Source organism: Sminthopsis crassicaudata, chromosome 3 (assembly GCF_048593235.1).
Source record: "Sminthopsis crassicaudata isolate SCR6 chromosome 3, ASM4859323v1, whole genome shotgun sequence".
NCBI classification, from domain to species: Eukaryota; Metazoa; Chordata; class Mammalia; order Dasyuromorphia; family Dasyuridae; genus Sminthopsis; species Sminthopsis crassicaudata.
Genome location: NC_133619.1, coordinates 531,552,873 through 531,577,129, shown reverse-complemented (window position 1 = coordinate 531,577,129; position 24,257 = coordinate 531,552,873). Strand labels below are relative to the sequence as shown.

The 24,257-nt window shown below is 34.2% G+C and overlaps 1 protein-coding gene across 2 annotated transcripts; it reads right to left on the bottom strand.

Moving 5' to 3' along the window:
- Positions 1–2,110: 2,110 nt before the first annotated feature.
- Positions 2,111–24,229, bottom strand: KBTBD3 (kelch repeat and BTB domain containing 3). Of its 2 annotated transcripts, XM_074304359.1 has the most exons (4): positions 23,942–24,229; positions 22,600–22,697; positions 15,300–15,544; positions 2,111–9,982 (listed from the first exon to the last, which is right to left on the bottom strand). In XM_074304359.1, exons 3-4 carry the CDS (start codon positions 15,518–15,520, stop codon positions 8,377–8,379), a joined length of 1,827 nt encoding a protein of 608 aa, XP_074160460.1. In that variant the 5' UTR covers positions 15,521–15,544; positions 22,600–22,697; positions 23,942–24,229; the 3' UTR covers positions 2,111–8,376. The 2 variants fall into 2 exon arrangements, with proteins under 2 accessions (XP_074160460.1, XP_074160459.1); XM_074304358.1 differs by lacking the exon at positions 22,600–22,697.
- Positions 24,230–24,257: the final 28 nt, after the last annotated feature.

The window sequence follows — 24,257 nt, the reverse complement described above, 5'->3', positions numbered from 1 at the left end:
TCTTGATTTTAGACCTTATGATTGGTGATTTGAAAGTTTGGTTTTAAATTAATTTCATTTTGATATATAGTTATAATGGTTGTCAGAGCTATAGAAGGCACCTCATCAATGTAAGAAATGCATCCTTGGCTATATTTATTCAATCATGTAGTAGAGGAGAGTTTAGATGAAGACCAACAGAGTAGAAAATAATGGGTGTGTGTCTAGCAGATGGGAGAGTTTAGGGAGATGGTTTGTTCTTGATTGAAAGGCAGCTTTTGGGCCATGTAAGTTTTGCTCCTCCAGTTGTAGATCCAGATCTCCTGAGGCCTCTTACTTATGTTGGGATTCAGACAAAGAACCAACATAGCACCAATAACAGACGGCCTTATTACTAGGGGAAGATGGTAGTGTAGTTAGGACAGGGGAATGAGGATATATTTTTATTTTGGGGGGGGAGAGGCAATTAGGGCCCATACATATAGTGTCAAATGTCTGAGGTGGATTTGAACTCAGATCCTCCTGATTCCATAGTTAGTACTCCACCATGCCACCTAGCTACCCATTTTAAAATCTATTTAGTAACAAGTAGAGAATATGGAGGAAGAACATAGGGAACCTAATTGTGTCACTGTGCCATCTAGAAAAAGGTTGGGGCAAAGAAGTAATGTCCAGTCTTTTGGTTTATCAGCTCTAGCACATACAAGTATCCTTGAGATCTGAAACCATACCATTCAAACCAATTTTCATTGGTTCACAAATCATTATACTCGTTTTAAAAACCTATCTCTCAAAGATTTTTGTTGAAATCCATTTAGGAAATGTCTGTCTTCCTTGATTGTAATTAGTTGTTCTAATCAAATGTTGTATTTGCATAATTTCAACAAAGTTCAAAATTCATCTAAAATCTTTACTGGGGAGATTTTGATACAAGTTAGAAACAATTTCTAACTCTTTAAAGAGTTTAGATGTGAGAGTTTTTTATAATGTGCTTGTATCATATTCAGAAACCCATATAGTTAAAAGTAAGTGTATGGCTTCAACAATGATACTGTATGAGGATGTATTCTGATGGAAGTGGATATCTTCAACATAGAGAAGAGCTAATCCAATTCCAATTGATTAATGATGGACAGAATCAGCTACATCCAGAAAAGGAACACTGGGAAATGAGTGTAAACTGTTATTTTTACCTTCTAAATCCAATTCTTCCTGTGCAACAAGAAATTCGGTTCTACACACATATATTGTATCTAGAATATACTGTAATATATTTAACATGTATAAGACTGCCTGCCATCTGGGGGAAGGGGTTGGGGGAGGAAGGGAAAAAATCTGAATAGAAGTGCAAGGGATAATGTTGTAAAAAATTACCCATGCATATGTACTGTCAAAAAAAAAGTTATAATTATAAAATAAAATAAAAATTAAAAAAAAAAATAAAAATAAAAGCTAAAAAAAAAAAAATATTTAAAGCAGGAAAAAAAAAAAAGAGTAAGTGTATGGGAGGAGAAGTGGCCAACAGAGAGGAAGGAGTCAAAGATAACAAGGGAATTGATAACTGGGATTACTAGAAGAAATAATGTCCATGACAGAAATTAGGAAAAGTGGTTTAGGGAGAAAAATAACGTGAAAAGAATCTTCCAAAAAATAAAAAAATAAATCACAATCTGTTCATGAATGTTCATTTGTGTAGGTCACTCTGTCCCAACAAAAACAAAATGGGGGTGAGGGGAAGGACTTTTTCATCAGCCACTACTCTGGAATACAGACTATGGGGTATGTGTATGTATGTGTAAGATTTTCCCAAGGGTGCTTGTACAAATGCTCTGCATGACCAGGTTGTAAAACAAACACAATGAGAAAGATTTGTAGCTTGCGCAATCAGCCCCAGGGGAGGCCAGATGGTAGAAAGAGCAAAATTGGGAAGTATTATAATAGGTAAAAGGGATGGTATAATTATGTTGAAAACAAACCCAACAATTGGATATTTTAGGAAGATATCTTCCCATTCTTTAAAGGTTCATCCTTTGGGATCATGACATGACAAAGAGGGATGGGTGCTTCATTTTTGAGATTATTGATATAAACAATAAAATAATCCATTTCAAATAATAAGAAGCCTCTCAAATTGACTTTATTTATGTGTAAGATTGCACATACATTATATACTTAATAAACTTTGTAGAACTTAAATTTTAAATTATACCAAAAAAATAGGACACATGCTTTTTTTTATACATATAAATTATAACATAGTAGCAATCTAAAATGTAAAATTCTGCCACATATCAAAATAGTTTCCTTCTTATATGGAAAGAAGTTGCATTATATACATGAAAGTTTATGTAATGTATAATATACAAAAGCTTGCACTCAGTTACATTATGACATGCAGATTGTGAATATGCATTTTGCATTTAGAGAAGCAGTATGGTAGAAGTATGGACCAGGAAAAACACTTAGATTCAAACTTACCTCAAACATTTATTAGCTGTGTGATCCTAGGCAAGTGATTTAATTTCTCTATGCCTTAGAAAATCAATGATTTTTAGGATCTATGATCTCGTTTAAACATCAAAAAGATGGTGTTTATAATCAACAGAACAGAGTTATTTTTATCATTTATTTGAAGTCAGTAGTTTATACTTTACAGCCTGGTCCCTCTAGCAGCCAATGGCATGCAAACAATAAGCTCTTCAGGGTTTGAGGTTCTGAAACAGAACAAAGTTAGATGACCCATAAACTGAAACTGAATGGCAATTGGGCTTAATTCAAACCTTTTGCTTCAGTTAATTTAAGTGGCCTATATATAGTTATAAACCTCTTGGTAATAATTTGTAAAAACAAACAAACAAACAAACCCCTCTACTGCTAAAAAATATCGACATATATCTGAAGGATAGAAACATAAAAGTATTATCTTTCTGATTTGACCTAATAATCTAATATCCAAAAAAACTAGACTATGTCAAAATAAGATTTGTTATAAAGACATCACAAAAGGTCTTTGGTGTTGAATTTTTTTAGGACATTAATCTGTGCTTACTAAAATCCTTAATCTGAATTTAAAATAAGAGATTTCCTTTCCATAAGAATTTAAAGTTTCAAGTGATAATATAAACCATAGATCTGATTTTAAAATTTTAAAAATTGTTTAAAAATGTTTTTGAACTTATTATTTTACATTTTTCAATAACAATTGTTTTCTTTCCTCTTCCCTCCCCAAACTGGGGAAAAAAGTAAAATCTTTGTGACAATTATGCATAACCAAACCCTATTGATTGGAAAGTAAAGACTCAGGTGCAAGATCTTGATTCTACTAATCTCAACTCCTTATTTCCCACAGATTATTTTTTCAGAAAGCAGAGTTCTAGGCCATTTGTCTTCTTTCTACTTAGTCTTGTTTTCCTTTTCTCCATTTCATTATTCATTAACAGCTTAACCATAGGGAAAGAGGAAGGTGAAACTCAAAATCATTCAGTTCCTCATCTGTGCATTTGATTATGCTATTCCATTTCCTTAATATAAGAATGAGTATAGGTTGTATTTTCAGTAATACTATTATAGTTACTTTGTCTATCATTAAACTCTGATTGTTTATAATACATATACCTACTCCTGTATTCTTCTAAACTTTGTATGAGGTCAGAAAGCAAAGTACATCATTTTATACTTGATGACCTAAGATAATATGACACCCATACAGAATGCAACTGCAATCAAGCATCAGTAATTATTTCCATTGGGAAGATGTATAATCTGTATTTCATATATTTGAAGTTAACAAGATATTAATTTCTTAAGAAGCAGCTAAAAAATTTGCAGATGCATGTCCTTCCAAAGATTACAGTCAAGTTAGAATATACATAACTACATGATTAAGACGAGAAGACCATTGGAATACAGGCTATGTGTAAACAGAAAGACTGAATTAAAACAAAGCCAAAAGCTTAACAGTCATTCTTTATAAAAAGAGATCATATGAAAAAGTTGGTATTGTTTGTGGGTGCTGCATTTTAAGAAAGTCATGGACAAATTGGAGTAGATCCAGAGGAGGACAACTATGGCTGGCAATAACTGCATGTTGATGAATAACAGAAGAAATTCTGCTTATTTAGCCTAGAAAGGAAAGCCAAAGTGGGAGTGTATTTTTTGTTTATGGATCTAATTGATAAAGAGAAATCCCAGGATGGAAATCAATACCAATGTAGATCAGTGCCCTATGTACCTGGAGAGGTTAAATGATGACACAGCTAGAATGTGTTAAAAGAAAGACCTGAAGAAAAAATGTGTGAAAAGGAAGACTTCAAAGCTAGTCCTCTGATCTGGCCGTTTTAAAATGAAGAGCTGTCATGTAGAAGAATTGGATTTAAACTCCATAGACACTGAATGAAAAACTGGGATCAGGGAAGGAGAATTATAGTGAGACAAATTTCAGTTCCATATAAGGAAAAAACTTAAGGTAGAGATTAGATAATCACCTGTCAAAGAGGCTGTAAAGGATACTCTTATATTATGAAGGAGGTTGTAATAGATGATCTCGATGACCTAACTTTCAGATTCTACTGTTTTATCATTAAGTAGGGTTCTTTGGAGATAAGTATTCCAGATGTGTCAAATGTTATCATGTGGTTAAAATTGCTTTAGGTTCTATAATGAAAACAAGTTTTAGATTGCACTGGATTTGTAGTAGTTCAAATGATTAATTTATGTCTGAAGAAATGTATTTAATTAAGCTAATTTAAGTTAAGTTACTCTACAGCACTTAAATATGATATTGTTGCTGACTTTACAAATATCCTCAAAGGGTAACTGGGGAACATTCTTCTCTCCAATTTTTGATTTTTCAAAAAAAAAAAAAATTTAATCCATAAGTAGATTGCCATTTCTTAGTTATTATCTGGAGGAAGAAAATGGGGTAGTCCAATTATGAATTTTTCTCACTGTCAGGGGTGAAAATTACTAGACAATTTTCCTTTTAGTAAACCTTTCTCAGAGCTGTTTTTGCCTTAAGTAAAAAATTTCTAGTTATAGCTCTAGACATTATGCCATAATCTTTTCTTATATCAGATCATTTAACTGGAAGGCTTCTGCCAGAGAAATGTGCCATCAACTAAGAAATACACAATAAAAGCATTAATCTGACTTGCCTTTAAAAGACATTTTTAAAAAACACATAACAATAAATTCTATTCAGAAAACTCCAAATAGCAGATTTTTAATTTTTTTTTTACTTAGAGTTTTGTTCAGATTGGGCACATATAAAAATGAATATATCACACAGCAACCAAATGCTTTGCATAAATTTATGTTACCGTAAAAATATCAGTTTTAATCAATTCCAATATAATCATACTTATAAAACATGTATATATAATGTAAATGCCAAAACATCCAGTTCTTTTTCTTAACTTATAAAAGAGTATTATATGGTTTTACCTAGTGCCAAGTTAACATGCTTTGTATTTAGCATGAATAATTACATTCACAAGTTCATAAGGTACATAGTTACACTTCAAGACATGAAACTTCTTAATAAAGTTCAAATTTGGGTATTTGTAATTTTAAGAAATGTCTTACTTATCCAGAGAAGAAATCTCATTCATGTAGGGCATAGCTGGGAAAATTACCTTAAAGGAAAAATAATTGTTACAAAGCCATATACTTTTCTCTGCAGAAAATGTACATAACTATTCCTAGGTCAGAGTTCACAGCTTAGAACTGTAGACAAAATTAAACCAAACTTTTGTTAACTGGGGCAGCAGACTAGACACTGAAAGGATATGGTGACCTGAAGCACAATTAAAGTTTTAGAAAAAGAAGCAAGGAAAGAGAGAGCCCTATTACACACATCACTAACCCATCCAGGTGTCACTCTATGACAGTACAATTTAGAATGTTAACACTGAATCAACAATTATTTTTTTAAAAATGGACCTATAACTTCACTGTATAGGAAATTTCCCAGAGAGTAAATTCCCTCTGCCAATACAGATCAACAAGTTATGAAGTTTTAGGCTGTTTTAAGAGTTGTCTAGAGCACTGAGAGATTAAGTGTTTTGCCCAGTGTCACATAAACTAGCCTGTCAGAAGACTGAATGAAGGTCATCTGGACTCCAGCCCTCTATGCTCTACAGCAGACCGTTCCTCAAGTAAATGATAACATATTCAGAGCATAAGACAACACATATGAAGGCAGAGAAATATGTAACACACTTTGGGAAGATTACCATTAAAAAGGCTAACAAAAATCATGTAAGTGCTTTTTAAAAAGAATAAACTTCATTCATTCATTAAAGTTATGGGACATCTCAAATATATCTTATTTATACAGTACTGTAGTTCATTTTAAAAGATGTCTCCTCTTGATTAAGAGGGGAGGAGTGAGAGATTTCAATTATTTTCTAGGCTACATTTGATATTTACTTTCCAACCAATGTAAACACAGGTAAATTTTCTGATTAGCTTAACTGAGTGACAAATTAAAATAATTTCACCTAAACTTTTGAGAGAAACTGGGCAAACTAAATATCAAGGGTATGCCTTTGTGAGTAAAGTACTGGATCTAGAAAAGGTCTGAATTTCAGTTCAAGATCTGAGTTTGAAGCCTGTCTCTGACATTACTACATTCATGATGATAGGCTAGTCATTTAATCTTCCTGAGCCTGTTTCCAAATTTGTCAAAAAAAAAAAAAAAAAAAAAAAAAATCTGTGCTACTTATATTACATGGTTTCTGTGAGACTAAGATGAGATAAAATATGTAAAGCCTTTGCAAACTTTAAAGCATTATATAAAATCAATTATTATTAATAAACTTTTCTTGCCATTCAGCTTTGCTTCGGTTCCTATAAGGAAAATAAAAGAATTTAAAGTTTGAGTCATATGCAACATATTTGGACACATTTTAACAACCCACTGAAAAATCATGCATTTTCAAATACTGGTTACACAAATAGTTCTAGTCCAAAAGGCTTTAGCTAATTATGATTTAGAAAGGAGGTTATTGAAAAAAAAAAAAGATAAAACCTCAAGTTAACTCAGGTTAACTTTCAAGGGAGTGAAATAGCCCCATTGAAGTACTTTAACAAATAATTTTAACTAAAAAAAAGTGATGGTTTTCTTTTATGAAAGGTTAAATAATGTTAGTCCTGAATTGCAAAATGAACTTTGAATAATATGTTTTTGAAAAACTCAATTTCACATATGATCTATTTAGTTGGAAGATCAGTTTCATAATTTTTTTCTTTACATATTGAAATGTTCATGTTCATGTTTAAGTTCATACTAAAGAAAATAAAAAGGATAAGGTTTCACTAGTTGTGGCAAAATAAATAATGAAATAAATTTCCATTGACTAAATTTATGTGACTTTGGGCAAATAACTTCATTTTATTCTTGGCTTAATCTATAAAACGAGGGAGATAGACTAGATGGCCTCTAAGGTTCTTGCCAGCTCTAGATTTATGATCTTATGTACAAATCAAATATATAACAACCATAGAACTATGTATATATAATCATAATCTTTGCAAATTAAAATATTTATATAGTAAACATTCTATTACCTGTTTTTCTCAATCACTGACCAGATCTCTTTGTTAATAGCACAGATAGGGAAAAAGCATGATAGCTCAAATAGTCTCCCAAGGTAAGCAAGGTAAGTACATAATTGTTTCCTTACAAACATCCAAAATAACTTCATCTTCCTGGGACTTTCCAGAGCCTCCTTGCTTTTTTCCAAAGGAAAAGATGTGAATTTAAGAGATCCCACCTATTTACGGACTTCTTTCTTTTCCCACTTTCCATAAATTTGTGATAAGTTTTACCTATTTTAAAAAGTATCTTGATAGCCTTTATTCTTCTAATAGCCAAGGTCAATAAGCTTTGGTTTTATTTTATTTTGAATAAAGTTCTGTGGATTATGTACTTAAATCACTGAATCATCCAAGCTGAAGATTTTGGTGTACTTAAAAGTCTTTCCAGCAGACTTGTTTATCTTCAGAATAAAATTAAATTATCCTCAGCATTGTTTTAGTGGTTTTTTAAAATACCTCAAAGCTCTTTAATCTCCTGAGTTGATCCAGTTTGCAACACCTTTATAACAAAGTAGATTGTCTGTGGCCATACTTGATATTTTGGTATTAAATGACTTCTTTCCCATTTTCTATATTCTTAAAGAATTGGTAGGTATGTATATATGTGTAAGACATACATATGTATAAATACATGTATTTAAATATAAACATCAATCTTTAAGAATTTATGTGGTGATTCTCAGTTAATCACAGTTTTTGATTAGTAAGTACAAGCCTTTCCCCAATCATGCCAGATAAAGTTTACTGTATTTGTCTTTTGACTGAAATAATTTTAGAAAGGGATTCTACCACATATTGTTAATACAAATAGGTTGAAAACCAGGGGTCTCTGTACTTATTAAATTGAATCACTTGACAGTAAAATTCAGTTAATGCCTTAGGCATTGGTGACACTTCTTCCCACTCAGATCTGTTGCTGTGGTAGACTTGCACTTCATCTGTAATTTCATCTGGAGCATAATCACCACCTAATATGTAAATTTTGTCTTCAATTCCAACTGCACCTGCATTAAATCCTGCACATTCAAAAGATCCTTCTCCCTTCCAAACACAAGTGTCTGGACAAAAACTATAAACCTTATAGGTAGAAAGGTCACATATGTACAATGTGGAATTTACTGGCACTGCTTTGATTAATGTTGCATGAAAAAATTGACCAAATTCTGCTACTAGTTCAGACCACTGGTCAATTGTGGCATTATATTTAAAAAAGCAATCAAGAGATGGGTTAAAGGCATCAGTAATCTCTACTTCAGATCCAAGAACATAAATCACATTTTGGCATGCACTTGCTTCTGGATAGTATATGCCTCTGGGTAACTGGCTTACAGATAACCACTCTTTGGAAAGAGGATTATAAGAGTCTACATCCAACAAGCTTTTAATGTCCCGAGCTCCTCTAGTCTTTCCACCTATTACAAACAATTTATTGAGAGCCACAACTGATGTGTGCATGGTTCTTGGCTTTTTCATTGCTGATACTACGAAGAAGTTATTCTTGACTGGACAGTAGCACCAAGTCTGATCAGTGGCATCATGATATGACTCAGCAATATGAAGTCGAACAGTTCTGCAACATTTCCCTTTGCAACCACCTGTCATAAATATTTTTTCTCCATAACTAGATAGACTAGACCCTGGCAAGTCAATCATGTGAGTCTGTGGCAGCACTTTCCATTTATCTGTTTTAATATTATAGCAAAATGTGTGCTGATTTTCTCCTGTTTCTTCAGTTTTGTGAACGAATATATATTTTTCAGTTGTGGATGGACGAGCATCTGGATAGAGTCCACTGGAATGTTGCACACATTTAATTGCATCTCTGATTATGTCAAAGCACTTGGTGCTTTTGAGTAAATGATCTTCAGAAAGCAGGTAGTCCTGAAGAGTCTCCTCAGATAACTGATGTAAACGTACCTTTTTCATCAAATGAGGCAGATGTTTTTGCCTTGATTCCAAGTTATGTTTGGTCCAATTAAGAACTGCTTTCAACACAGATTCTTCTTCAGGAACATTTAATTCATCTGCTTCCAAACATTTTTGTAATACTCCAAAATTAATCTCTAAAAAGTCGGTGGATTTGAGTAACAAAGAAAAGTGATGCTGTACAAATTTGAGTGCATGGTCAAACAAATGGGAAGCACCATAGCTATCTGATATTGACAACAACTGTAAACAATTGACAAGATCAATACTTTTTATTAAAAAATCACTGCAAGCTTTGGAAAGGAATGAAACTTGAAGAAATGATGACAACTGGAAGAACATTTCTACGTTATCATTTGTTATTTCCGTTTTTCCAGTATAGGCATAATCAAGAAAAGCTTTCACTGCTTTGGGGGACAAATTACTAATGGTAACACTCCCATCATCTCGTTCTTTCATGTTTACTTCAAACATAGCTCTGTAAAAACAAAAGTAATAATATATGAATAGTAAATATTTTCCTCTTTGAATTCATATTGATCTAAAATTAGAATTTTAAAATCATAAGGAACATATTTTTAAACATACTGGAATATAAAAAGTCTATTAATACATATTTAATGATTGATTAAATTATCCAATTATACATATAAGTAGATACATATGTACATGTTTGCATGCATGTGAGGTGTGTGTATGTGGGTATGTGTAAGTATAAGTTGAATTTTTTCACTTCTGTAACTCAGGACCATTTAGTAGGATGCATATTGAGAAGCATGTAGTATAGGGGGTGGGAAATTACATTTTGAGTTAGGAGATTTGATTTTGATTTTTTTTGCTCTAATACTTATTAATCTCTTCAGGTTTTCTCTTCAATTTTTCCCCTCAGGAAAAAGCTTTTTTTCATAAGAAATGTTCATGGAGAAGATAGCTTTCTTTAAGTACTATAAGGACAATAATGGGAAATAGGAATCAAATTTGAAATGGTTACATGTATTCATGGAATCATAAATCTAGAGCAGAAGGCAACCATAGATATCATCTAATCCAACTCCCTCATTTAAGAAATGAGAAATTGAGGCCAGAAAGATGAAGTAGCTTTCTTAGTGTCCCATAGTTTAAAAAATGATCTAGGATTTTAATTCAGAATCTCTGATTATAAAACCAGCACCCTTTCCACTATAACATCTTACATCCATGATGGTACTTCCATTTTCGTTTTTTTGCAAATTCTTTCAAATGCACTTAGATTGCTCTAATGCCAAGTTCAATTTCTAGTTTTAACTCATATTATCATGATGTCATTCATATAACTCATAAATAATTTCAAATAGTAACCTTTCACATAATATAGTGAACATTATTTTTTTCATTTACCTTTATAAATGTCTTCACATTTACTCTAGTATACACATATGGAAGCACTCTGGATGATTTTCTTTTGCTTTTTTTGCTGATGCAATTGGGATTAAATGACCTGCCCAGGGTTACACAATTAGGAATATTAAGTGTCTGAGATCATATCTGAATTTAGGTCCTCCTGACTTCAGGGCTGATGCTCTATCTACTGCACCACCTAATTGCCCCTGGATGATTTATTAATACAAATATTTTAATAACTTTCTTTTTGGTTTATTTCAAAACTGATTTGGTTTTGTTTCTAATTAAAATTTCTGGGGAAAAAATCTGTGAATTTTTTCTCTTTGAAGATTAAGTATGGGACTTGGCTTGGAAGCACCGGCCTATAATCTCTGCTACTATGAACTGCTTGAGTTCAGGAATTTTAAACTATAGTAGACCAAAGCCATCTGGATAGCTACACTAAATTTACTTCTGAAAGCAGGAGACCATGAGGTTGCCTATGGAGAAGTGAAGTAACCAATGTTGAAAATAGCAGTTTAAAGCTTCCATGCTGCTCAACTGGTGATATCAGATCCATGAGAGCTACTGAACTTCCAGCTTGGGTGAGACAGGGAGACCCATCTATTTCACTTCCTGTCTCTCCCACAAAGAGATCAAATATAATAAAATAGAAAGTACAAATATTCTGCATAGTGTATATTTTTCATAAATAAATAGCTTTGAATGGTAAAGTCTGATTCCTTTGAAAATATAACATTTATGAAGAAGGTACTATGTAAATTTGTTTTTAAGACTTACTCTTTTGTTTTGCTTAAGGCAAACTTACTCTGCTGTGATTAAAAGTAGGTAGGTTCCTTCTCCCCACAAATTTAATCATTTTAAATATATTTATTTTTATTCATTTCTTTTGTTTTTATATCAATTTACTTCTGAATATGGCTTCTCTTCTTCAGTGATAACAAAGATTTTAAAAAGAAAAAAATAGTACAAAAGAACTAACCAATATATTGACTGTGTCTACTGGTATACATACTCATATCCTTCACCCTAATGTTCCCTCCCCTGTCTTATGCAATGGAAAGGAGGTAATTTTTCAAGGCTAACCTTCTTTTAGTTGTATTACCTTCAGTTTCTTTTTTATGTTATTGTTCTTTCCATTTACATTGTAATCATTGCTTTGTACCTTCTGGTAACAGGTCTGCTTTCAAAGGTGATGGAAAAACAACTGAGTAAAACCTAATATATGTGAATATAAGTAATTAATATGTAACTTAAATCTGGACCAGTAGAATGAATATGATGAAGATGCCATGTCAATCTATCCTTGAAATGAAGTCATTACAGAAAAATCTCCCTAAGTTGAATTTTATGTGTATGTTATAATTAATGCTCCCAGATCCTTCTAGTCTACTTTTACCAACTTCCTATCTCATTCTTTACAATCCTCTTAACATGGGTACAATACAACTTAGTATCCTGCTGCCATAATAAAATAAGGGCCATCCAATGAGAGATTCCCCTAGCTCTCCTGTTATATTACTGAGCTAAGTCTTTGGCCTTTTGCAGTTAACATTTTTGTACCTGGGCACAGGGCATGGAACAGTATCTTTTTCTGGGACTGGAGGTAATCAAGGTACTCAATATATAAAGTGGCCAAACAGTATAAAGATAAAAACTTTATAAATTAATGAAATACTAAGAAATTAGATGTTTGTTTCAGAATAATGTATAGGAAGTTGTTTGTGCTTTGATTTTCTTTAAAAAACAGTTGTACATAATCTGAGAGAATACAGAAGGAAGGCAAAGAGAATTTAATAAATAGTAGATGTAGCAGAAAAAAAAATCAGAGAGTATGTAAAAGATGTACATTACTATTTCAGGGAGAAAAGACATTAATAAATTGCTATCACTATTGGTGGCTCTTCAATGAGTAGAAAAGAAAATGTATATTTGTATGCCATGATAGGTTAGCCTTTGAGAGGAAAGGTGGATGAGAAGCTTTTACTTTTTCCCCCTATCCTTTGGAGTAGTGAGAGAATAGAAGTAGAACATCACAATGCAGATCACACAGAAGAAGGAGTTAAAAGTTGGATCTATTCAGTGGAAAGGTTTGTCTTGAGGGCATATAAAAGATATATTTGGGATGTTTAAGTGTTTACTTTTTGACTAGAATGTAGAAAAGATAGTAGGAATATGTAACAAAGCTGGAAAGGTAAAGGCAAGATTATAGATGCCACATGTGATTGCTTAAACTTTATTCAATAGGCAATAGAGAAAATCTTAAAAGAGTTTGAGCCCAGGAGTAACATGACAAAATCTTTGGATAACATAATTCTGGCTTTAGTATTAAAGATAGATTGAAGTAGAAAGAAATTAAAGGTAGGAAGATTAGTGAAAACATCTTTTTCAAGAAATCAGGTAGATAGTTTTGGTATTAAAGGGCCTATTTTCTGATGGTATAAGTGAGAAGAACTGGGGAGATGTGTAGAAGTGGAAATAACTGGTTTGAAAGCTGATTGGATGCAGCAGCTGAGGAAGAACTTCATAGAGGTGTGAGAGAGTGAGAAAAAGGCTCTTGCAAGGATTTCTGCTGGGGTGGGCTTATGAAGGCAGAGTTTACATGCTTAGGAAAATAAATTTCTACAAGGTGGAACAGAATTAGTTCTCTGGACTAAAATTATATGTCCCTGTCAAGATAGCATTCCGGAGCAGAGCTTCTTAAATTTTTAAATTTGCAACCCCTTTTCAACTGAGACATTTTTACATGACCGTGAGTATATGAAATAGGAATAAAAACCAAACATTTATCAATAATAAATCATAATTTTATGACCCCTATAATCAGTCATGAGAGTCCACATGGAGTTATAAACCACAGTTTAAGAAGATGGGATCTAGAGAACAGACTCTAGAGAATCTGTAAAGGGGTTAAGAGTAAGAAAAAAGGTAGAATTAAAACAATGCATTTTACAAATGGGTGTTACAAATAAATATCACTAAGAAAGATTTGGATGGGGAGGAGATGATTAGGCATCGTACTCTTATATAAACTAGGAAAACAAAGTATAAAACAAGCAAAATATAGAATAAGGACCTTTAGTGAAATAAACAGGGAGAATATTTCAGGGGAATTAGATTTTCAATTGGATAGGAAAAAGAAACAGAGACCGATCACTGATCTGAAAGTATCTATATCTATATCTATCTATCTGTAATATATAGATATAGATAGATCTATATCTTTTCTTATATGTATGTGTACATATGGATATGTAGTTGGTGAACAGGACTGGACTGGAACTGGTATTCAAATTCTCTAGGCAAGTGTGGGTTGGTTATTTTTTCATTAATTTATAGCCTTAGGGAGCTGCTTAGGACATGGACAGGTTAACTGACTTCTCCAGAATCACAGAGCCAATAGATGTCAGTCAGGACTTAAACCTAAATCTTCTGGGCTTCACAGGCTAGCTCTTGAGCTACTACTCTACTACACTTCTCTTGTACGTAGCTAATAAAAGAATTAATGGAAATTGAAGAGGTATAGAAAAACTAGAAAATTATTATAACTGAAAAAATTCAAGAACTTTTTTGGTTTTGGCTGAGGCAATTGGGATTAAGTGACTAGCCCAGGGATACAAAGCTAGAAGATATAGTATCTGAGACCAGATTTGAACTTAGGCTCTCCTGACTTCAGGAGGTGCCACCTAGCTGCCCCAAGAAATTATATTTTTTAAAAGATTAACAAAATCAACAAATTATTAACTAACTTGAAGATTAAAAAAGAAAATCAAATTGCCAAAATAAAGATATGAATTTTAATTCATAACACATGAAATAAATGAGAGCTCAGGATTGCATCCATATTCTGATATATGTAAATGATACACTATAATTTCAGTAAGATTTTATTTTGATGGAAAAAGGATAAACTAGATTGTGTGTTGTCTTATTTTGTTCATTTATCAATGCCTAAGAGCCTATTTGTTAGGTTTACATATCCTCTAATAGCATTTATTAGCAGCTGGCAGAATTTCACCCTTAGGAATCAAAACATAATCACCTTTAATAAAGATAGTCCTGTACTTCTAACCTATTAAAGAATGCAAATGTTGAGGCAGTTAGTTGGTGCAATGGATAGAATGCCAGCCTTGAAGCAGGAGAACCCAAATTCAAATCTGGTCTCATACTTCCTGGGCAATTCACTTAACTCCAATTGCTTTGGGGTGGGGTTGGGGAGAGAGAAGGCAAATGTTGCAATGATTTCATGTGGATGCCTTCCCCCCCCCCCCCCAAAGCAATAAAAATTATCAAGGAATACATCACCTTAAGATGAATAGAGAATATATTTAAAACATTTATGAAACACTGACTTCCTAATACAAATTATCTACATTATCCAGAATTTGAAATTGAATCACAAGAAAACTGTTTACCTGAAAAAGTCACTGCATGCTGCTAATACACAACGATGGCATGGGATTATTTCATCTTTCACAATTATCTTAAAATCATAAAAGACATTCTTCTCTCTAAAATTCTGTAGTACATTTAAAATTTGTTGCCCATGTTCTTCAGCCACAAGACAATTGCTTTTCTTATCAGATGGAATTCCATTACACATGATCCATCTAAGGGAATTCTGTGAGCAGTCCATGGCTAATGTAAACTGTCCTTAGAACTAAAAAAGAAAAAAAAAAAAAAACTGATTAATTTTCATGATAAAATACCGCAACTTTAAAGGTTATTTATTTTTAATTGTATGAAAAGTGCTCCTTACTACAAATGAAAGCTGATGAGTATATTACTAGTTAAAACATTTACTAGTAAAAGTTTGTGATTTTACTTTTTTCCCCTAAAATATTAACATATCAATAAAAATTAATGTTCATATCCAATGTCATGTCAAAGGAATAGCATGCACATATATACCATTTTAGCATTATTTTAGTAATGAAAATTGAAAACACAGATTACAGAGCTTCTTTTGAAAGGTTAGGGATATACAAATATATATGTATATATATGCACACACACACACAGACACATACATTTTTCTAGAAGAAGTAGTTTGAAAATGTATAGAATACACATAGGAAACAAAGTGGCACAGTGTAACAGTGTATAGAGTGCTGTACCTGGAGTCAGGAAGATTATCTGAATTCAAATCAAGCCTGTGGCATTTGCTAGCTGTATAATTAAAAAGGTTAAATCACCTAATCTCCAAGTCAGTTTTCCTCCTCTGCAAATTGGGAAAAATAATAGCATCCACCTTCCAGGATTATTGTAAAGGTAAAATGAGATGCCTGAAAATCACTTTAAATGTGATAACTATTATTATTCTATTTATTCTATCTTCCTTCTTCCTTAAAATATTCCTTGATGTCATCCTCCATTCTCTACTCATTCACTGGTCTCCATTAGGCACAGCAAAAGAGGAGCTGGGACATATTCTGAAGTACTGTGTTAATGGTGAGTGGATCTGGACCAGTGAAGGACCTGAAGCAATGTGGTGAAGACAAGAGCATGTGAAGAATGTGTGGGAATGGATGAGGCAGATGAAATCTCAGTTAGGGGGAGAACAATGGGTTCTGAATCCCAGGTTTCCCTTCTCTTTCCTCTAAGTGATTACTGAAACAATCTTGGTGAATTCTGAATCCAAGATTCTTTCTTTTCCCTTCTTTCTCCATACCTACAATCATTGAAGTAGTATTGGGGAAGGGAAACAATGAGATGAAGTAGGCTTTTATTTTCTTCCAATTTTGTTATTAAATGTTTTTGTTATACTTGTTATTATTCCTGCTATGATGGGTTATCTTATTGCACAGCTGTAATATATGTGAATACAAAAAAGAAAATCATCCAAGTATTATGAATGAAATGCATGCAGGTCATGCAGACATAGGAAATTTCCCAAATATAGGTGGAAACTCAAAGAAGACATCAGAAATCTTCCTTTTACTAATTCCATAATATAATCCAGGTCAAATACCTAGATTTATATGATTAGAAGATCACTAATACTGACTCCTGGGGACTCCCACTCTCTGATAAGCAGATGGGATATAATGGTCTGGAAAAGCAGGTGAATGTAGATTCTATAACCTCTAGGATTATTTCGCTGCTGGCCTGAGGGTAGTACCATTTAGTGGCAGAAATATATACTGTATTTCCTAAATGATTAGTTAATAAATTAATTCATAGCCTGCTTCTCTGTAAGTGGCAGAAAGCTGGGGAACAAGCTCAGTGTGGATGAGTACAGCTTCAATACCATTAACAGTGTATCTCATCCAGTATTGCAGATCTTCCTGACTTTTAGACACACTATCCACTCTGCCACCTAGCTGTAACAGGAAATCCTACAGCAGAAGGGACGATGACAAGAAACAATTATTTGTATAAACTGAGCTAGAAAACCAAAAAATTAGAGAATCATAAAAGATAGAATAATATAGGCTGATAGTCAGGAAATCTGAGTTCTAATCTGGAATCTGTCACTAAATAGTTAAGTAACTGGATAAGAATCTTAGCATCTCTAAGCTATGTCAATCTCTTTGCCTATGCTTCCACTATCTACCTAAACCAAACTTTCTAAGTGAAAATATTGCTCCCTGGTTATTCTTCTCCTATGTAGAATCTAAGATCCCTTCAGGGGAAGTAAAATGAATAATTTTGGCCACTCAAAATTTAAAAAAAAAAAGTTTTTACACAAACAAAACCAATATATCCAAAATCAGAAGGAAATCAGGAGGTTGGGAAAATTTTTTATATAGTAACTTTTTCTGATAAAGGCCTCATTTCTTAAATATATAGAGAGGGAAATTTGTAAAAAATTAGAGCCATTCTCCAATTGATAAGTGGTCAAAGGTAGTTTTCAGATGAAGAAATCAAAGCTATTGTTAGACACATAAAATGTTCCAAATTACTATTGCAAATGAAACAATTCTGAACTATCGCCTAATACCTAATAGATTGGCTAACACTACAAAAATAGAAAAAAAGAGAAATGCTAGAGAGAAATGTGGAAAAATAAGTAAACTACTATATTGCTGGTAGAATTATGAACTGATTCAAGTATTCTGGAAAATAATTTGTAACTATGCCAAAAAGGTTATGCTACCATGTAAACCCTTTGACTCAGCAATACCACTACTAGTTTTGTATCCCAAACAGATTTTTTAAAAATTAATTTTATAATTATAACTTTTTTCTGACAGTACATATGCATGGATAATTTTTTACATTATCCCTCGTACTCACTTCTGTTCCGAATTTTCCCCTCCTTCCTTCCACCCCCTACCCTAGATAGCAGGCAGTCCCATACATGTTTAATATGTTAAAGTATATCCTAGATACAATATATGTGTGCAGAAACAAATTTCTTGTTGCACTGGAAGAATTAGATTCAGAAGGTAAAAATAACCTGGGAAGAAAAACAAAAATGCAAACAGTTTACACTCATTTCCCAGTGTTCCTTCTCTAGGTATAGCTGATTCTGACCCTCATTGATCAATTGGAAGGGAATTAGATCTTCTCTTTGTTGAAGATATCCACTTCCACCAGAATACCTCCTAATACAGTATTGTTGTTGAAGTGTATAATGATTTCCTGGTTCTGCTCATTTCACTCAGCATCAGTTCACGTAAGTCTCTCCAAACCTCTCTGTATTCATCCTGATGGTCATTTCTTACAGAACAATAATATTCCGTAACATTCATATACCATAATTTACCCAATCATTCTTCAATTGATGGGCATCCATTCATTTTTCAGTTTCTAGCCACTACAAAAAGGGCTGCCACAAACCTTTTCCCAAATAGATTTTTAAGGAAAAGAACTTATATGTAAAAAAATCTTTAAAGCAGTTCTTTCTGTGGTGGCAAAGAATTGGAAGTGGAGGGGATGCCCATCAATTGGGGAATGGTTAAACAAATTGTAGTATATAATTGTGATAGAATATTATTGTGATATAAGAAATGATGAGCAGTATGGTCTTAGGAAAACCTGAGAAGTCTTAGATGAATTTGAAGTGGGAAGGAAACTGTTTTCCTTTTGATTTGTGATCCCTACAGGAGTCTCAGCTCCTCCTGGGGAAGGCATATCCCCCCAGAGAAGTTATCTTTCTGTGATGCCAGAGCCTTTGATTTAATTAGAAATCCTGGTCAAAAAGCACTCCTTTGAAGTGTTGTTAATTCCAATAAGAGATCTGGGATAAAAACTGATAAGCATCTAAGCCTGGGAACCTTGGCTCCTGAAGCCCCAGGAATCCTTAAAAAGGGAATTATCTGGGTTCATTCCTTGCAGAAGGCCTAAAGTAGCTTTCTCAGCTGTTAGGACTTTCTGCCCGATGAGAAGGCATTCTCTCAGCATGAAATTTCATTTCCCTAATAGGACTCTGCTACTATAGAAGTTAGTCTCTTAGCAAACTGGTTTCTATCCAACAATAAACTTTCATTTTGCAATTGATAATTCCAGATAAGTGAATTCTTTCAGTTTAAATCTGCTGCCCACCAAAAAGGGGGATTTTTAATAACTGCCTTATTGCCACTAACCTTATCAAATTGTTAGAAAATGAAGTGACCAGGAAAACATTGTACTGAGCAATACTGTAACAATAACCGACTGTGAAAAACTTAGTTTTTCTGATCATTATCTAATTCTTCTTCTTCTTCTTTTTTTTTTTTTTTTTGCTGAGGCAATTGGTGACTTGACCAGGGTCATATAACTAGGAAGCGTTAAGTGTCTGACAACAAATTTGAACTCAGATCCTCCTGACTTCAGGGCTGGTACTCTATCCACTGCGCCACCTAGCTGCCCTTAAGACAATTCTAAAGGACTCATGATGCTATCCACTTCAACAGAAATGATTAATTCTGAAGACAGATTGAAACATACTTTTTACACTTTATTTTCCTTTTTTTTTTTTGGGGGGGGAGTTGAAATGTGGCTAGCGTGGGGATATGTTTTGCATGACTGGTTAGGGTGATAGGACTGTAGATTGATAGTGATAAGGAAGAAGTCTGATTTTTGAGTGATACTTCTGTGATAATCAATATAGACTAGACAACAATTTCCACCCTTGGTTGGATTGCATTATATTTCTACAAGTGAAGCCTCTAATCTAGTTAACATTCATATGGTGTTTTAAAAATACAATATGCTTTATATAAATTATCTGATTTGGTCTTCATCACTATATCCTGTGGTGAATTCTGCTGTTCTTACCAGAATTGCCAATACTTAACACAGTGCCTGGTACATAATAGGTGCTCAATAAAAATCTTGAATCTATTGAATCATTGAATCTATTAAATTAACAAAAGATGCTGAAAAGTTAAGTGACAAGGCCGTGATCTCACAGCTGCTAAATGTCAGAAGCAGGATATGAACCCAAGTCTTCGACTTCATATGGCATTATTCACAATAATCATGCTGCTATCTTTTCCTCTAAAACTTAAATCATGAACATGGTCAATCAATCAATCAATCAAGAATTCATAGAAATTGATGGAATGAAAAGGACTACAGAATCCAACATTCGTATTCTGAGGATACTATATCCCAGAGTGACTGTCATGTTAGGAGACACAGAGATAAGAAGAGCAAAATATGAAGTGAGAACACATAGGCTGAGTCCAGCCAACAATGTGGTTCTGTTTGACAAGAGTGCAAAACTGAAGTTCTTAAGTTTTTTGGGATCAGATAGCCCATTAACAGTCTGGTGAAGCCTTTAGACCCCTTCTCAGAATGTTTTAAATGCTATAATACAAAAGTTTAAAAAGTACACTATATTGAAATATGTATATTAAATTTAAAAGAAGTTTAGAGATTCCAGGTTAAGAATTCATAGTATAGAACATATTTGGATTCATACATACATTTACTAATCATGTGTCCTTTAGAAAATGGCTAAATTCTGAGCTAGAGCTTCTTCATCTATAAGAAGGGATGCAACTATTTTGTACCATCTACCTCACAATATTATTGTGATGATCAAATGAGATAATGTATAGGATTATAGAAAGAGATACTTTTGCCTTTGAGTCTCTCCTATTCCCTATCTTATCTCTACTCCATTTTCTCACTTCCTCCTTCCCCTTCTACACTCTTATTTCTCTTTCCTCTACCTCAATTAACTGTAACATATAACTAATGTTTAATGTTCTATCTTTGCTGAGTAAAGTGCTGAAATGAATTGTTTCTTCAACAAACCAAATTGAATAACTTTTTATGTATTGATACTTTTTGTTCCTCCTGTAGCCTTTGATAGATAAATAGTTCCTGATCTCTTGATCTAAACAGTTAAGTTCTCAACAGGTTTCAGTCTAAAAAGTGCCGCTGCTGTGTTTAAAGATGTCCAAAGGAACCAGAACAAAAGTATGAGACGCAATCCTTGACCTCATGGAGCTTATAAGCATTATATTGCTCAAAGTCCATATATCCATGGTAAATTTTAAATTGAACTATTGTTGCCCAGACAGAGCTGGTAGGCCTTTTTTTCCTCCATCATTCTCTCTATCCATTTGGGGATATTTCAAGGACATCTCTAGCAGAAAGAAGTGCAATCTTAAGGACAACATGGGAATCTAAGGCAAATTATATCCTTATTAATGTCTACTTTTATAAATATTAAACTATTTTAATTATGCCATGTGATTATTTTGGTTGTTTCAGAGTTCTAACTTCTGAGTTACAGTAATGGTGGTACCATTAACAGAAATGGATAATGTAGAAGAGGATAGGTTTTGGGGAAAGATAAGCTCTCTTTTGAAAATCATTAGTGTAAGAAGTTGGAAATGTGATTGGAACTCAGCAGAAAAATGGGGGCTGGAGATAAGAGAGAAAACTGTAGAGGTGATAGAGATAATCATAGAGACAATTGTAGACAATAAATATGTGGAACCTGATAAGATCCCTGAGAAAACATAGAAAGAGAAGACAAGAAGGTCCGGGACAAATCCCTGGAGCTTGCCATAATGAGAAATGGATACTATATCTGAAAAGAAGACAAAGAAAAAATTGTCTGAAAGTTAAGAACGGAACTGATAGAATAGTGTCTTGAAAACTCAGGGAAGAGAGAGAATCTATAAAAATGTATTCAGTGTTTGACTCTGGAAAGGTCTAGAAGATTCATTTTTTTAAAAAAGGAAGGAGTGATAAGCAATTGAATTTAGCAATAAGGAGAATATTGGTGACCTTTAAGAAAGCAATTTTAGTGAGGGAGTAGGAAACAAACAAGCCTGATAGCAAAGGGTTGACAAATGAGTGGGAGGTGAGAAAGTACAGGCAAACAGCTTTTTCCTTTCTAGGAATTTAAGTATGAAAGGAAAGAGATAGAACAATAGAACTTGAGGAGTAGGAAGAATAAAGATTTTTTTTAGGGATAGAAAAAATTGGATATGTATATAAGCAAGAGGGAAAGAGCCAATAGGTAAAGAGAAGTTGAAAATTCAGGAGAGATAATCACTCATCCCACTGACTTTCCTTAGGGTTAATTTAGCCAGCTCCTTTTCTCATTTGGAGAAGAGTTTCTTCAACTTTTTCTACTCATGATCTCTTTTCTCCCTGAAATTTTTACTTTGGGGTATATACATAAATACAATAGGTATACAAACCAAACATTTACTGATAATAAATGAAAATTTCATGACTTCCACGTGACCCATAGTTTTAAGAAGCTTTGGTTTAAGAACCATTTTTTCACTTAGTGCGTGGGGGGGTTGTTACATGACTTGCCTAGGCACACAGCAAGTAAGTGTCAGAAACTGGACTTGAACTCAGGTCCCCTTGATTCCAGGTCCTGTGCTTATATCCACTGTGCCATCTGGTTGCCTCTTCACATAAAAGGAAAAACAGGTTATAAACTGTTTTTGCACATTAACATATCAAATTTTAAAAAAATTTAAGTTGATATTAACACGTATAAGTATATTAATATATTCCTGTGTCTTACTTTCTGTGTTTACAGGAAATCTTCTATTATTTGAGGGTTATATCATATGTCTTTATAGTCCTCTCTGTGCCTATAAAAGTGCTTCATACATAAAAAGGTTTTATTTGATATATGTATATACACATATGTAATAAAGAATAATGCAGAGGAAGGAGGAAAGGAGTTAAGAGACTTAAGTGTTAGTTCTAACTTGAGAGACTGAAAGAGAAAGAGGTGGTATAAGACAACCTTCAGTTTTTTACCATAAAATCTGCATAAATATCTACCACCATATCAGTAATTCATTTCACAGCCCTTTAATTTACAAGAAGCAAAAATTTTCAAAAAGCTTTTAAAAGAATTTTAAGAAGTTTGCAACAAATATGTAAAAGGCACGACTAAGTAGAAAATAAAATAAAAAGTCATTTAGAAGGAAATGGACAAGAGAAAAAAAAAAAGTAAAATGACATCTAGCAATCATTGTTTGCCAAAAGAAATTACAACCAATTTCTAGAAAAGAGAGGGTTTTTTTTTTTTTTTTTTTTGGAAGTTTATGAACTTAAGGAGGGTTTTATCTCATGCGAAGGAATTCTGTAACAAATACTGGAAAAGACACGGATATCAGTTCGGAGGGATGATTCTTGCATGGCCTTTTACATAAAGGTCGCAGACATGATGTTATTTAGAACTGCAGCTTCAGATGCTCCTCGAGCTCCTAGGTCAGGGTGGAAAGCTCAATTACATCAAGTGGCCCGCAGTGTCAAACCAGGAGAGGGAGTTCATGGCTAACGTTTGCCTCAGTTTTAGGAGCATCAGCCGCTCCCAGAAAGGGGCCAAGGCCACCTCCGTCCCGGCATCTTTCCAGGGATCTCCGCACCCCGGGGTGGCCCATTGGGCCGAAGAGAAGGACCACTCTCGCGGCCTGGGGGGGCGCCTCCACACCATAAGGATTTGCTAGAAAGCCAGAGGGGCCCTCGGGCGGGTGGAGGCGTAGCCCGGGGTAGTGGTCGGGCCCCTCCGAGAAGCTCCCCTTCCCGAAGAGGCCTCGGGCCAAAGCAGCTCCCCCTCAGCCGGGGGCACCGAGGACCGCTCCGGCTCCCTCCAGCCCGCGCTTCCCCCCGTCAGGCACCACAGTTCGTCACTCACCTGCATCTGCGGTCTCTGGTCTCCAGCTGGGCCCGCCCTAACTCTCAGAGGCTGCACTGCTATTGGCATGGCTGGCTGTCAGCCTCTCTGTCCTAGTTCAGGAGTGGTGCAATTTCCTGGTGACTCGGCTTCGCCCCACCTCCCTAACTAAACTGCGGTCCCTGAAGTACAGCCCTTCCCCAGACCTCCGAAGTTACTGCAGAGCAGCCACGGCTTCCTCGGGCTCCACCCCCTGCTCCCGGCTGCTTTCCTTGGGAGGAGGGCAGGGTAGGCGTTCGCGTTGACGTCACGCCCCCGCAGGCCACGCTCCTCCGGG